Consider the following 16,778-nt stretch of genomic DNA (forward strand, 5'->3'; position numbering starts at 1 on the left):
ACAATAGATCATATTCACACTATTTATCTGGTGACACACAAATTCGCAGAATATAACCAACCCCTATATATAGCCTTCATTGATTGCGAGAAAGCATTCGACTAGTGGGATCCGAAGCAGTCATACAGGCATTTCGTAATCAGGGTTGTAGTAGAACCTTATTTCAAAATACTGGAGGATATATATATGTTCAGATAAGAATGGTAATCGAGGTCCCATGACCATTTTTGTTTTCAATTAAATTTTTATATGTGATTTTTAAATGTGTCCACACAAAGGAATGAACCTTAGTTTTGCAAGGAACTTCGTAGTTTTCACGGAAAAAAATCGTATGTCACAAGAGGTGGTGTCGTGGATCGGGTAGCATGCCGTCGCTCAGCAGGTGTTGTCGGGCAGAACAGGAACGAAGCGGTCCGGAGACGGATTTAAGGTGACCAAAAGGGAGAACTTTATGTACAGTATTTACATTGTCATGGTAGCGTAAAAGCTTGGTCGGAGACCGACCGGCGGAGCGGCCACTCTACTCGAGAGTAAGAACACACACCACTCCACTTCCTTCTGCTCGGAGTTTTTCTGTCGGCGAGCCGGGTATTCTCCTCGCAGCCGGGACACCCAGGTCCTCCTCTCCACGTCCGCTGCTCGGTCACAGCCTGTGCCAGTGCGCCCAGCTAGCAGCCATTCTGGGAAGGCGGGTTTGGCCCGGAAGCGTCCCCAAAGTCATCCCGCACTCCAGGCCCGCGGGAAGGCCGAACGAGGCAATCAGGACAACAAAGGGAGGGTCCGGCATATGGTCGTCCGCGAGCGACGGCGCCTCCCAGTCTCCGCCTGTGGGTCCGTCACGGCCACATCTGCCGTTGATTAGGTCGTCCCAGCCCAAGGATCACAACAGCTCGTCCGCCGCCAGGAAGAGGCCTCGAAAGGGGCTACATCTGCTCGGTGTCCTCTGAAGAGGCCGGATCAGCTGGACAGGTCCCTTGTTCTCCGGATGGTCCTGATGGGGAATGACTGCAGGCCCAGACTCTCTGGTAGGGCATTAGTGATCAAGCCTGCGCAATGCCCCAATCCAGCAAGGCAAGAGCATCACCGACCACCCCGAGCCGTGCCAGGCAATCTAGGAACAACGCCTTAAGCTGTTCTGCATGAATACGCCCCGTTTTTCCCACTCCCAGGGCGTCAGGTAGGGTGAGCTGCGTGCATATTAGACATATGCGGGCGATTTTAGAGCCCAGCACCTTACAATTTTGAATGAGATTTCACGGCATTGTAAAAAGAAACCGCAGCTGCCGCTGCAATCAAGAGACAAACAGCCGATGGATGGGTTACGAGAGCCTAAAGTTGGACATACGGGATGAGTTCAACATAACATTTATCATTCTCACCTAAGCTACAACTGAACACAAAATCAAATGCGGAAGGGCACTCATAAAAACGAAGGTAAAAACAAAAAAAAATTTCATTACGCCAGGTACGCTTAGACGAGCGCCTGGAATAGCCAATTTCGCTTAGCGAACAAAGCCTCTGCTGAGGCCATCGGCATTACCATTTTCTTTACCCTTCCGGTAGCGAACTTCAAAATTATGCTCCTGTAGGGCGAGACTCCAGCGGAGCAAGCGTCCGTTTTTCGGAGACATGTTCTGAAGCCAGGTCAATGGACAGTGATCAGTCTCGATGACGAATCGCGAACCGGCCAGGTAACACCGAAGTTTGTGGGTGGCCCACACTAAACAAGCGCACTCCTTCTCCGTGGCACTGTACGCCTCTTCACGGGTCGTCAGTTTTCGGCTTACGAATAACACAGGGTGTTCCTCTCCGCTCTCGTCGCGCTGGCTCAGGACCGCCCCCATCCCCCTCTCACTCGCGTCGCATTGAACAATGAAGGTGCGGTCGTAGGAAAGAGCCTTTAGTACAGGCCGGCTGGTAAGCGCTTTCTTCAACGCGAGAAAAGCCTGCTCTTTGCTGGTATTCCAGTTCACCTTAATCGGCTCCTCCTTCCTTAAGCTATCTGTGAGCGGACTCGCCATTTCCGAGTAGCCTGGAATATAATGCTGATAATAGCCAGCCAACCCTAGAAAGGCGCGTATGTCAGTCTTTGTAGACGGCCTAGGATAATCGCGTATGGCTGCGACCTTAGCGTCCAGCGGCCGGCGGTAGCCCCGTCCGATAACGTGACCAAGGTACTCGACCTCAGCTTTACCAAGCTTGCACTTCTCAGCCCGGACAGTCAATCCCGCGTCTCGCAGTCGGGTCAAAACCTCGCGCAAGTGGCGCAGGTGAGCCTCCCAGTTGTCAGAGAAGACCGCAATGTCATCCAGGCAAGGAAGCGCGTATGCTTCTGTACCTGTCAGCACCCGATCCATCAGCCGAGAAAAGCAAAACGGCGCGTTTTTGAGCCCGAAGCTCATCACGAGTGGTCGGAAAGTGCCGAGGGGAGAGATAAAGGCCGCGTACTGACTGGCTCTATCCGTCAGGGGAGCCTGCCAGTAGCCGCGGGTTAGATCAAGAGTTGAGACATACTGGGCCTTGCTGACCGTTTCTACCCGCTCCTCCAAATTAGGGATAGGATAAAGTTGGTCTCGTGTGATGGCATTTAGCTTTCGGTAGTCGATGCAGGGCCGTGGCTCCTTCCCGGGTGTTTCTACCAGTATGATAGGTGACGTGTATTCGCTCTTCGTTGGCACAATAACGCCGAGGTCAAGCATGCGGTGAATCTCAGAATTAAGGATCTCCCTTTGCCTCGGAGAGACGCGATACGGTCTGGAGCGAATAGGCTCGTCGGTGGTCACCTGAATATCATGCTCCACTAAGAGTGTCTTTCCCGGCCTGTCAGCGAAAGTGTCCTCGAAATCTGAAAGTAGCTGCTGGAGGTCCTCTTTCTGTTGTTCGGTAAGCTCTGCATCACCACGTATCCTCTCGAGAACTCCAGTAAAAGCGGGGATGTCACCGCCTGGAAATACAAAATCTGTTTGCACCTCTTCAGGTGCATTCAGCGCAAGCTGGACGATTGCTTCGCGTTGTCGATAGGGCTTCATGAGGTTACAGTGGTAGATCTTTACCTCGTTCCGCCTACCCGGGATCTTTACCGCGTAGTTCGTTTCTGACAGTTTTTCCACAACCTGCGCGGGGCCCTTCCACTGCACGTCCAGCTTGTTTGCCTTCGACGCGGCCAGCAGCATTACCCTGTCTCCCGCCGAAAACGATCGCTGTCGTGCGTTTCGGTCGTAGTAGAGTTTAGCTTTCTGCTGGGCCGACTTCATGTTGGCCTCAACGAGCTCTCTCTCTGCATGACTGAAGCCGTTCCAGAAGCTGAAGTACATATTCAAGGACGGTGGGATCCTCACCTTTGCCCTCCCAAGATTCGCGAAGCATGCGAAGGGGCGACCTGAGCGACCGGCCGTATACCAGTTCTGCTGGACTAAAGCCGGTGGCTTCATGTGGCACTGACCGAAGCGCGAACATGGTAGCTGGCAAGCATGCCTCCCAGTCTCGGCGGTGCTCGTAGCACAAGGCCCTGAGGACTCTTTTTAGTACGGAGTGCCACGCCTCGACACTATTGCTCTGAGGGTGTCTGATAGAGCTGTGGATAAGGCGAATGCCGCATTTCTCTAGAAACGTGACCGTAAGTGCGCTCGTAAAAACGCTGCCTTGGTCACTCTGTAACTCGGCGGGGAAACCTATTCTAGAAAAGACCTTTAACAGCCCGTCGACAATTCCCACGGAGTTCAGCTCTTTCAGGGGAATTGCCTCCGGGAACTTCGTCGCTGGGCAGATGAGTGTTAAAATGTAGCGATAGCCTGATGCGGTCACAGGTAGTGGACCTACAACGTCCACCACAAGGCGCCGGAACGGTTCGCTAATTAGTGGCACAAGTTTCAAGGGCGCCTTGCATTTATCGTGGGATTTTCCTACCCTCTGACATGCGTCGCAGGTCTGGACAAATCTTTCAACATCTTTGAAGCACCCTGGCCAATAAAATTCTCTTAAAAGCCGGGCCTTCGTTTTTTTGATGCCGAGATGGCCGGACCAGCCGCTTCCGTGACACAGCTTTAGAAGGCCTGCCCGATATTTTTGGGGCACGACTAGCTGGTCGTAGTGCACACCTTTTTTGTCTTTGTACTGCCGATAAAGTACTCCTGCGCGCTGCGTGAGAACGACGTTTTTCTTTCCCAGTCCCTCACCGACATGATCATGCAAATCTCGGAGAGTTGCATCGCTATCCTGTTCAGCTGCGATGGTCTGTCGGTCTACCTTGATCAACTCGGGAAAGCCGTCCAACTGGGGAGGCAGAACCGAAATTTCCAACTCCTCAATGACCTCGCCACACGGCGCTGAAGGCGTCTCATTTCCGAAAGGAGCGGTCTCTGCGCCCACCTGCACAGTTTTTTCGCCCGTTGCATGCCTCTCTGCTTCCCCGGAACGACTCAACTGGGCCGCGATTTCGCGGGCTTTAGAACGCGTAAGCGCGTGAACGGAGCGATCCCCATAGCTCAACCCCCTCGTCTCCAATTGCTCCTCCGAGCGGTTTGAAAAGAGGTAAGGGCACTGCTCTGGCAAGGTCGCCGACACCGCCGCTTCAGTGTGCAATATCCCAAACGGGCCCTCAATGGTGACGCGCGCCACAGGCAGATAGACACTGTCCTCTTGGGCCACCTGCCTGATCCACGCGCACTCGCCCGTGAACTCCTTCGGCGAAACGAGCGCGGGGTGCACCACGTCCATAGTAGCGGCGGAGTCGCGTAGAACGCGGCACTCTCTCCCATTCACTGTCATTTTGCGCATATACGGTTCCAGTAGGCGCATGCTTTCATCATCGAGGGTGGTGAGCGAAAAAACAACCTTTGCCTTTCGGCAACCGCTCGCCAGATGTCCACGCTCGTTACAGCGGAAACAGACTGGCGGTTTCCTCACCTCGAAGGCTCTCGCCCGCTCTTTTTGCTTCTTTTCTTTGTCCGCGTAGTCTCCCTCGACGGGCCGTTTTCCGTGCTCCCCCTCGTGTGTCCCTTTATCTCCCTTCGTGGGGGTCGCTCGGTCCTCTCGCCGCCATGGACGATTCACGGAATTCCTGTATGGCTTTGTGACTGCCCGCACGTTTTCCTTCCCTACGTCGCGCCTGGCCTGAAATTCTTCTGCAAGCTCCGCGGCGCGCTCCAAGCTTTTCTTTTCGGGCCTATCTTGAACCCAGAGCCGCGTTTCCTCATTCAAACAGTTGTAGAACTGTTCTATGCAAATATGTTCTACAACTTTGTCGCGGTCCTCATAAACTTCTGCGGCCCTGAGCCATTCGACTAAGTTTGCCTTTAAATTGTACGCAAAATCTGGGTAGGACTCTGTGGGCTGTTTCGCGGAGTTTCTGAACCGCCGACGGAAAGCGTCGGCCGACAATCGGTACTTCTTAAGCAATGTCGCCTTCACTCTGTCATAGTCGTCCGCTTCCGCTTTAGTAAGCCGAGCCAGCACGTCGGCAGCCTCACAAGGAAGAACCGTCAAGAGGTGTTGAGTCCAGGTGGTACGAAGGATTGCATTTTTTTCGCATGTGCGCTCGAAGTTTACAAGGCATAACCCTATGTCCTCTCCCATTTTGAAAGGAGACAAAAGATCTTTCATTTTTGCCGGCTTAGATGACAGGTTATTCTCAACATTGGGCGTAGCCGCTTTTGCCTTTTCCGCCTCAGCTTCAGCTAGCCTCACTTCCAGTCGCTTGCTCTCTAGCTCAAGCTCATATTGCCTTTTTCTTTCCTCCTCCTCAGCTTTATTCTTTATGTCCTCCCAACACTCTACGATCTCCTCATCCTCGAAGCCGCCTTCTTGAATCGCGTCGACAACTTGCCGTTTTGTCATGGATTTACCACAATCAATCCCCAATTCACCACATATCAAGACCATCTCCGTCTTCCGCAGCTTTCTCCAGTCCATGACTGCCCTTTTTTTGTGATCGCTAGTCTCTCAAGAGAGTTGGTGCAAAGCAAGGTTCAAATTCAAACAGGCTTCTGCAACCAAATTTTGCCTACCAAGAAGAACAGCACTTATTGTTAAGCCTGGCAGGACTCCAAGGAAAGAAGGCGATGCACTCACCAAACCGGAGCTAGGACATCACGCAGGCCATCCCGCCGCTGCCAACCAGTTGTCGTGGATCGGGTAGCATGCCGTCGCTCAGCAGGTGTTGTCGGGCAGAACAGGAACGAAGCGGTCCGGAGACGGATTTAAGGTGACCAAAAGGGAGAACTTTATGTACAGTATTTACATTGTCATGGTAGCGTAAAAGCTTGGTCGGAGACCGACCGGCGGAGCGGCCACTCTACTCGAGAGTCTGAACACACACCACTCCACTCCCTTCTGCTCGGAGTTTTTCTGTCGGCGAGCCGGGTATTCTCCTCGCAGCCGGGACACCCAGGTCCTCCTCTCCACGTCCGCTCCTCGCTCACAGCCTGTGCCAGTGCGCCCAGCTAGCAGCCATTCTGGGAAGGCGGGTTTGGCCCGGAAGCGTCCCCAAAGTCATCCCGCACTCCAGGCCCGCGGGAAGGCCGAACGAGGCAATCAGGACAACAAAGGGAGGGTCCGGCATATGGTCGTCCGCGAGCGACGGCGCCTCCCAGTCTCCGCCTGTGGGTCCGTCACGGCCACATCTGCCGTTGATTAGGTCGTCCCAGCCCAAGGATCACAACAGTGGAGAATGTCGTTTTTACCACTTCGCAAAGTTGCAAGTTTGGAGCATCACTGCATGCACAGTAAATTGTTTCCGCGCATAAGTATTTTTTCAGTACATCATTACAACTTGTACTAAACGAACAAATAAAAAAAATGTTTTCTTGCTGTGTCAATCTTCTGAGTAAAAAAATCGCAAACTTCGCTTCCGGAGCTGTGCGGTGCCAAAAAGGCACTTTTTAGGGGAGCCTTAGGGCAAGATGCGTAAAGATCTCCCGACTGAATCTTTTTCTCTGCATTTTTCAGCTACTTTTAATCACTTCAGGCAAGTTTTGTATCTCTACACTTGACTTATATTTTTCAATATGGCCTCAAAATTGGCAGAAGTTCAAAAACGTCAAGAAAGTGACAAGTTTGACTTGAATTTAAATGAACAACATCATCATCGAATTTTATTAAAATTTGCCCTAATAATACTCAATACTTCACAGTTTTAAGGCACCAAAAAAAAGTTGCATTATATTGTTTTAAAGTATGAAAATAAATACAAAACGGACTTCATGATTTCAATCCCTACGACTGCTCAGTATTCCCTCTTATGATGCGCAATCATCAGAAGCTGGTTTTAGTATTGGTTTTTTGTAAGTAAATTTTAAACGCTACAGTTGCTGAGTTCATAAGTGTAATTTGTAAGCGTTTTTTTTCTATTACAATCAAAGGTCTCAAGCTCCTATTCGCTTTCGTAGTGTTCTAACGGTGGGACCTAAATTACTGTAAGCATATTTCAGCACGTTATTTTGGAGTGACGTGTGTGTAGGGGCAGTTTATGCAAACAATTAATGCACCCGTCACACTCTCAAGGTGACTTTAACTGCTACCGCCGATCCAGGGATGAACCGCGCTTGGCAGCCGCTCCTATAGCTATATAACGCCCGGCGCGACCCTGAATTTCACAGCACCATGTGCGCCGCCGCCGCACCGAGGCTTAAGCCGCCGCTATCATCAACGCACCGAACGCCTGGCAGTTATGTCTCAGCCTTCGACCGAGATAACCCTTGTGAGCGGATGTTGTTCGGATCTCGAGTTTTGTGTGTCGTTTTCCAGGCCTGGTAGACCCGGTGGGGTCGTTTTCTGTACTCACGTGTTTTCTCTGCGCTGGAGCGCTGCCTTGACCAGCATACTTGGTATGTCAGTCTGAGCTCGTACGCCAGACCGAAACAACATCAGTGTCGACGGTGGGCAGCCTGTGTTAAAAATCCATTCATCTGTCCATCTCCTTTTTTTTTGGAAAAGCAGCTCTGGGCCCTGCATCCGTCAGCTGCTCTTCTGTCTCGCGATAATCTCCGGAAGCGGTGAGCTTTTGCATTCATGAAGAGATTTCCGCGGCGAACGTTTTGTGCCGACTACTCAAAAAGGCACAAACAGAGAATTGAAAAAGTACGTAATTTTCGCAGTGTAAAGACACTCAATGTCGCTGCTCTAAAAAAAGTCCTACTTCCCGAAGAAGCTCTCCGAGTACGAGAAAGTGACTTCATCTGTCAGAATTGCTACCGTCGGTTCAAGGAAGACATAGATAATATGCAGGCAGAGTCAACCGAAACATTAGCAGAATTCCGCCCTGGGGAAGAAATCGTAGAAAATTTAAATTCGTGTCAGCCTTACCTGCGAAATCTCGCCCCTAAACCACCGAGCGCTCTAAAAAAATTCCTCAGACTTTCCTATGCAAAGCGAAAGCAGGAAGAGGTGGCAAGAGCTATGGTGACGAAAATACGATCGGGGATACAGGTAGCATATAATGTCCCAGAGACTTCGCGTGCGTCAGAAGAAAAGTGTGCGCAATGCAGCAGCTGGGAGGACAACCTACGTGCTGCCTACAATAGGTGTACGTCCTTTCAAGAGCGTTGCCAGCTGCTGACACTGCTACCACGCAACCTAACCGTAAAATATGTGCAGGAAGTTATTCCGGAGGCAACGAGGTACGCTATCCGAAAATCGAAGAAGGTGGATGAGGAAGGCGTATGGTCAACACAGGAGAGATATACAAGATGTAAACTACAACAGGAAGACATTACCACCGTTTTAGAACATTACACCATGGATGGAACTCCATTGCTCTAGGCAGACTCCGAACAAAAAGGGTGTTGTGAGAATCGAAAAGGAGGGAGAGAAAGAATGGATACCTAAACGCTGCATGAGGCGGTCCTTGCGAGAAGCATTCCGCCTATACAAGCAAGCTCACCCTGCCTCCCAGGTTGGCCTCACAAAATTCATATCCTTGCGTCCTAAGTGGGTGAAAGGCTCGCCACAATGGCAAGTGTGTGTTTGCGTGTGCTGTGCAAACTTTCAGTTGTGCCTCGTGGGACTGCAGAACGCGTCCAGAAGGTCGCTTTCTCCCGAAGATATGCAGAGTCTCTGCGTATGCCAGGAACCTACTGCGTCGTGTTTCCTTAGGAATTGTGAGCACTGTCGACAAGATGTCATTTTCACTTCGGAAAATTTTAAAATGAGCAGCAAGGACGAGGTGTTGATTGCTTCATGGGAATACGGTGAGCTCGTTAAAAGACTCTGACCGCTTCATCATTTATAAGAGAATTTCTAAGAATGACCTTGAAATGAATTCCCCAAAACTATATTAGATCTGTGCAAGCAAGAGCAATACATGAAGAAAAACACAGCTCCAAGAGAGGTACAATTGTTTTGCATTTTGATTTCGCCGAAAACCGGACAGTTGTGCTTCTAGACGCAGTGCAAGCGTACCATTGGCAGAAAAAGCCGGTGACCGTGTTTACCTGCGTTGTCACGTCAAGAAAATCGACTCGGAACTACGCCGTTATTCCCAACGATATGTCTCATGATTCAGCTCATGCATGCTTGGCTCTGTCGAAAATCAAAGCACACCTCGAAGACAACGCGCCAATCTACACCAAGATAACATATGTGAGCGTCGGGGCTCCCGCTCACTTCAAGAATAAATATCAGTTTCATGAGCTACAACGCAGTGAATGTCAAGAGACGAAATGGATGTTTTCGGCCACTGGACACGGCAAAAATGCTTGCGACGGCGTTGGTGGGCTTGTGAAACATCGAGCATCACACCACAACTTGCGGAAGCCTGCAAGTGAGGCCATACAAACAGCCAGCGTCTTCGTAGACGCAATTCAAGGAACGCTAAAGAACATCACCATTCTAGAGCTCCCACAGAGGGAGCTTGCAGACTTTCGCGAAACGAAGAAGGAAGAATGGAAAATGGCAAAGAAAGTGCCTGGAGTTCAGACGCTCCATATGTGGAAGTACGTTCAAACAAATGAAGGCAGTGCATCCTACGTGGCCTCCACCGCTGCTTCGGAATGGAAGAGACTGTGATCTGGTTTGTGCTTCGTGCTGGACAATATACTGTCCGCATACCGACTTCAACTGCTGCCGTTTATTTCTTGTTACGATTTTCTGAATTGCAATCTGCACATAAAGCGGCATCCCATTTGCAAATTGCGTCCCTGTTAAAACTCCTCCTGATTAAAAATCTTGCAGATAAATTGTTCCTCTCAGAAGACGACGTTCTGTCTCCAGACATTGCCCTGTAGAACCTTTGAGCACAGAGGTAAACAGATGCAGGTACGGAAACGTAGGCTTCGGAAACACATTAATATAAATATTTATATATAAAACTTTTTCTAAGAACCGACAAATGATCTAATATTTTTAAAGAATCGATTACATACCAATGTACCTTACGACGATAAATTAGAGAATACAAAAAAAAACGCTTGACCGCCAGCAGCCAGTTCGTCAGGTGAAATAGCGAATTTATTCCCATTTTGACGCATTAAGAACGCCGCTAACAAGCGAGTAGAAGCTGTACAAATATTCAGGATGGTTCGCATATTGTGATATATAAAATGTAACCACGTTCAATGAGTGCTAACTCAAATTTCTGACAGTTACGATTTCTAAGAGGCAGTAATAAGCAATTCTAGGTAACAAAAACATGAACTCAGTTTCGTATTTATTTTTATACTTTAAAACAAAATAATGCAACACTTTATTGGTGCCTTAAAATTACGAAGTATTGAGTATTATTAGGGCAAATTTTAATAAAATTCGATGATGGTGTATTTTTTTTTTAAATTCAATTCAAAGTTGTCACTTTTTTGACATTTTTGAACTTCTGCCAATTTTGAGGCCATATTAAAAAATATAGGTCTAGTGTTGAGCTACAAAACTTGCCTGAAGTGATTAAAAGTAGCTGAAAAATGCAGAAAAAAAGATTCAGTCGGGAGATCTTTATGCATCTTGCCCTAAGGCGGCCCTGAAAAGTGCCTTTTTGGCACCGCACAGCTCCGGAAGCGAAATTTGTGATTGTTTACTCAGAAGATTGACACAGCAAGAAAACGTTTTTTTATTTGTTCGTTTAGTACAAGTTGTAATGATGTACTGAAAAAATACTTATGCGCGGAAACATTTTATTGTGCATGCAGTGATGCTCCAAACTTGCACCTTTGCGAAGTGGCAAAAACGACATTCTCCGCCTCTTGTGACATACGATTTTTTTCCGAAAAAACTACGAAGTTCCTTGCAAAACTAAGGTTCATTCCTTTGTGTGGACACATTTACCCATCACATATAAAAATTTAATTGAAAACAAAAAATGGTCATGGGACCGGACCTCGATTACCGTTATCTACACACACACACACACACACACACACACACACACATATATATATATATATATATATATATATATATATATATATATATATATATATATATATATATATATATATATATATATATATAATTCAAAGTTGAAAACGCTTCATTTAGCCATAGATTTATTTTGAGTCGACGTTTCGGACAGAGCCTGTCCTTTCTCAAGACTATATATATATATATATATATATATATATATATATATATATATATATATATATATATATATATATATATATATATATATATATATATATATAACAACTGCACAGCTACCATGGTCCTCCAGAAAGTCAGCAATAAAATTGCAATATGGAAGGGCGTCAGGCAAGGAGACCCGATCTCGCCAATGCTATTCACCACCTGTTTACAGGAGGTATTCCGAGGCCTGAATAGGGAACAGCTGGGAATAAGAGTTAATGAAGAATAGCTAAATAATCTCCGATTCGCTGATGACATTGCCTTCCTGAGTAAATCAGGAGGTGAACTCCAAATCATTATCAATGAGTTGGACAGGCAGAGCAGAAAACTGGGTCTAAATACTAACATGCAGCAAACCAAAGTAATGCTCATCAGTCCAGCAAGGGAACAGCAGTTCACGATTAGAAGCGAGGTGCTGGAAGTGGTAAAAGAATACGCCTACTCAGGGCAGGTAATGACAACTGATCCATATCATCAGAGAGAAATAAATATAAAGATAAAAAAGAGGTGGAGTGCTTATGGCAGGCTCTCTAACATCATGAATTGCAGTTTCCCAATATTCCTCAAGAGAAAAGTGTACAACAGCTGTATCTCACCGGCACTCACCTACGGGCCAGAAACGTGGAGGCTAATGAAAAGGGTTCATCTTAAGGATAGCACAGCGAGCCATGAAAAGGAAAATGATAGGTGTAACGTTAAGAGACCGGAAGCGGGCAGAGTGGTTGAGGGAATAAACGAGGGTTAATGACATTCTAGTCGAAATCAATTGGAAGAAATGAGCTTCGGCAGGGCATGCGATCGCAAGATAACCGCTGGTCCTTAAGGGTAACGGAGTGGATTCCAAGAGAAGGCAATTGTAGCAGGGGGCGCCAGAAGGTTAGGTGGGCGGATGAGATTAAGAAGTTTGCTGGCGTATGGTGGCTGCGGCTGTCAAAGGACAGGGTTAATGGAGAGACATATCAGAGGCCTTTGCCCTGCAGTGGGTGCAGTCAGGCTCATGGTAATGATAGTGATGATGATCATGGTGGCTCAGTGTTTAGGGCACTCAGCTACTGATGCGGAGTACCCGGCTTCAAACCCGACCGCGGCGGCCGAGTTTCGATGGAGGCGAAACACAAAGGCGCCCGTGTGCTGTGCGATGTTAGTGCACGTTAAAGATCCCCAGTTGGTCGAAATTATTCCGGAGCCCTCCACTACGGCACCTCTTCCTTTCTCCTTTCACTCCCTCTTTAATTCCCCCTCTTACGGCCCGGTTCAGGTGTCCAGAAAGATGTGACAGATACGTCATTTCCTTTCCCCAAAAACCAAATTTTGTTACCGGGTGAACCCGACCACGGCGGCTGCTGCGTTTTTATGGAGGAAAAACGCAAAGGCGCCCGTGTGCTCTGTGATGTCAGTGCACGTTAAAGATCCCCAGGTGGTCGAAATTATTCCGGAGCCCTCCACTACGGACACCTCTTTCTTCCTTTCTTCTCTCACTCCCTCCTTTATCGCTTCCCTTAAGGCGTGGTTCAGGTGTCCAACGTTATATGAGACAGATACTGCGCCATTTCCTTTCCCCAACAACGAATTAACAATTAACTCTCGTTACCGGGCCTTCTAAAAACGCTGGGGCTGCATGCCGTGAATAGTAAATTGGTTTTTGAGGCAAGCAAATGGCGCACTAATTGTCTCACATATCTCGGTGAACACCCGAACCGCGTCATATCGGAAGGAAGGTGGAAGTGAAAGAAAAAAGAGAGAAAGAGGTAGTGGAGGGCTCCGGAATAATTTCAACCACCTGGGGATCTTTAACGTGGACAGACATTGCACAGCAGACGGTCGCCTTTGCATTTCGCCTCTATCGAAACGCGGCCACCGTGGTCGGGATCGAACTCCGGTACTCTGACTCAGTAGCCGAACGCGCTACCCACCGAGCCACCGCGGCGGGTGCAGCCGTGAATCCATGACTCTTGCGCCGCTGAGGGACGGAGTCGAGTGGAGTGCACGGTAGCGTTTTATCGAGCGCACTTCGGTAGTAGTCGTAGCAAGTGGTTTTATTAAAATAAAATAAAACGGAAGGCAAATATTTTTGCTAGCCCCGGCATCTGCCATCGATAGTGAAGTACCTGATCTGGGGCAGCGGAAATACAAGATAGCAGGCAGAATGGAGAAATGAAATGAAAGAGATGAGGGCACAGGAAAAAAGTATAGGGGAGAGGTAATAACGGAAACTGCTGGATTGGTATGGAGCACGCGCCAACTGCTTGGCGGCGAATGCGTTTAAAGAGATCACACCATTTTCCTCTCTCGCGAGGTCGACCCCTCGCTACGCTTTTCTTTCCTCAGAAAGATTTTTTTTCCACCAGCATCGTGCGGGAGGCCAGCGCAGTGCGTGCGCCGCATTACTTCGTTGTGTGGAAGTTTTCTGTCTCTCCCCACCTCAAGCACGGACATGTGCCGGGCTCCGTGGTGTCGAAGGCGCTGCGAACGTTGGCGCCAAACTACTCATGACGGTCGCCTATTGCGATATCAGTGGACGTTAACGATCGCCAGGGGGTCGAAATTATTCCGGACCATCATGGATTCGTGAACCTCTGAGTGCAATGGGGTCGTGCGGGTGCCCAAGGGCCTACGTGCCCAAAACACCTTTCGGTGAAATAGCTTTTCCTCCACCGTACACATCCAATGCGGTGGTTCCCTTGCGATTCAGCGGTGTACGATGGATGACTTTCTTTTGGTCTTCTTCTCTCTGGCTGATCATAAAAGCCTAGCAGGACACTATATTCCTGTCTCGTTCGTTGTAGCTAGGGCATGTCCACACCATGTGGACCATGTCTGCAATTAGGTTGTAACCGTTTCAAGGTTGCACTCCGGCACCCTTCGCAGGCCCGGTCACGAGAGCCGCGATCGAATTAACACTAATCGGTCACACAACTGAGACCGCAATGCTAAGAAAGTCGCCTCAGCATCAATCGCATGTCAGGGTGATTATCACCGATAAAGGCGCCAGTCCTATTGCTAGTGGATTGGGAAAAACCCCCCACTGTAACTTTCCCCGTATGACATCGTCCTTTTTGCTGAGCCCTTTGCGTGCTCGAGGTAGCGTCTGCCTTCATAATCTGTATTGACTAAGAATACCTTGGTACGTGTTCAGCTCCTCGTCGGTCTAAAATGGCTCTCTGCTCGACGAGACCACACCGGCATCCCGGCGTGCGAGTCCTCGGGCCAATTGCGTGCGGTGTCTCGTTTTCTCGGAGGCCCTTGCAGGCGGGAGTCCAGATTTGGTTAATTGGCTCTGCCGGTGATGGGCCGGCAGCCAGCATTTTGACGGCTCCGGTAGATAGTCTGCCTGCATTGTAGTTTCTGATAGCCGATTGTCAACAACCCGGCTCCCAAGTGTTTCCCTCAGGAGTGCGATCGTATCGGCGCTCTCCACAGATTGCCGCACTGCATAAACAAGCACAGGTAACACCGGTATAGAAGAGGAGATTACTTAATGTAACTAAAGCGCAGATTCTCTTTCGCGAACGAGCACTGTGCGCAGCCTCCCCGGCGCCCTGCGGCAAATTCCACCATCACGCCCAGTGTTGGACCTTCAAGCACTCACTGAGCGAGCGCAGGAGCTTTTTTCCCAAACAAGCAGCAGAAAAAACAGCCGCAGTAGTGCGGCGCAGGTGTGTGCGAGGCGACGGCTATTGGTCGGTGCGGGCTGTGTCCGCGTTTCGAAGGCATTCAAAATCTCGAATGTCACCGCGGAGCCCCGTGGACCCAAATATCATCTGAACCGAATGCCGCCCCGTGTGGCAACGTAAGTTCGGCAGTCGAGTCGAATGACATTCGGTTGGAAGGCATTCCAAAAGTAACTGCGCCCTGACTGTCCGCTACAATTACACAGCGCCTAAGGAATGGAACTAAAAAGCCAATTAGCATATATTAGTTGAATGCCCCCGGGATTAAATTCTCACACGTATTATGACCCCGCCATTGCCGTCGCTATAGATGATCGCGAAAAAATGAGCATTTTATCTCAAAAAGCATATTTCTGAAAATTGCACTCCAGACCTGAGCGATTTAGCCCCGCATCTAAGCCCCACCGTAAAGGCTGTGGCCACAGGCGTAAGTAAATTTTCCACCTGCTCGCGTCAGCGTATCATACACGTTAATAAGCAGAGCCATAGAAAGTCGACAACGATTTTCGCGCTGTGTTATTGCAATGAAAAACATAGAGAACATACAAATCTGCGGAAACAAACTATTGAGAGGACAGTTTTCCGTGTCTACACCAACACTGCACCGCTCTGTAGCACAAAATTAGAAGAGATCTCTTCCACTGCTCAAGCAATACTGGAGTTGCTTTAGAATCTGCGGTGACAATTGCTAGCAGCGTAGTTCACGAGATAAAAGCTCGCAAGGCACGCGTTTCCTCACGAGAACGTTAGTGCCTCGCGTCTTGACCTCACACAAACCGCGACGGACGGTGGAATGACAGCGGAAGAGGTCTCTTTCTCCATTGATAAGATCCTTCTTGTTTTCAAGAGCAATTATGAATGTAGCAGTAGGCAGTACGCCGCCCATAGCCCAGCCATATGTTTTTTTTTCCCTTAGGGCCTGTTTGCTGCCCGCCACCATATCAGGTGTTTCCATTAAATATCTGCAGATTTTTCTACAAAAAACCGCGACCTATACGACAGTGCGGTTTTGGCAAGTTGATTCTACAGCATGAAGGACATTATGTACCTGATAGTGCACGCTAATCAACGCTTGACTAACTAAATTTACCTAATTGACCGTTTATTTCTGATTGCAGGGGCCCAAGAATATATGCAATTCTGAAGGTCGTCAACAGTGAAGGTGAACCGAGTTTTTAATTTGTTGTTCGAAACTGGGTTTGCCCCCGAAGGTGCGCAGCGGGGTTTGCGGAGCCTCCTCCAAGCACACAGCCCTGAAGACGCCGGGCGCCGGGCCGGGGGTGGCTTGTACCCATTTTTACCGGTGAGTATCTAACAGAAACCGAGGCCTTAATGAGGACGATGCCATGCGCCTGGTACGCGCGTTCGTCGTGTCGCGGGTTACCTACTCCGCCCCGTATCTCCAGCTGTCGAAGGCGAATAGGGACACCCTCAACACGATGCTTCGTAAAGCAATGAAGCAAGCACTGGGCATGCCCATATACTCGTCCACGCAAAGACTGCTAGACATGGGCACCCGCAACAAGGTGGAGGAGCTCATCGAAGCCCACCTCTCTA

General features: G+C 49.0%; 1 protein-coding gene across 1 annotated transcript; it reads right to left on the reverse strand.

The window, feature by feature from the left end:
• Positions 1–1,087: 1,087 nt before the first annotated feature.
• On the reverse strand, positions 1,088–6,638 carry LOC144116173 (uncharacterized). The gene is made up of 2 exons (XM_077650882.1): positions 4,906–6,638; positions 1,088–1,379 (listed from the first exon to the last, which is right to left on the reverse strand). The coding sequence occupies exons 1-2, from the start codon at positions 5,908–5,910 to the stop codon at positions 1,320–1,322; spliced, it is 1,065 nt and encodes a 354-aa protein (XP_077507008.1). The 5' UTR covers positions 5,911–6,638; the 3' UTR covers positions 1,088–1,319.
• Positions 6,639–16,778: the final 10,140 nt, after the last annotated feature.

Source organism: Amblyomma americanum, chromosome 1 (assembly GCF_052857255.1).
Source record: "Amblyomma americanum isolate KBUSLIRL-KWMA chromosome 1, ASM5285725v1, whole genome shotgun sequence".
Classification (NCBI taxonomy): Eukaryota; Metazoa; Arthropoda; class Arachnida; order Ixodida; family Ixodidae; genus Amblyomma; species Amblyomma americanum.

Bases quoted from the DNA above. Each gene is read 5' to 3' on its own strand.
- LOC144116173 (XM_077650882.1), bottom strand. From the start codon at position 5,910: ATGGACTGGAGAAAGCTGCGGAAGACGGAGATGGTCTTGATATGTGGT. The intron at 1,380-4,905 runs GTGAGGAAACCG...GTTGTAGCTTAG, and splicing joins AGCGGGCGAGAGCCTTCGAG to GTGAGAATGATAAATGTTAT.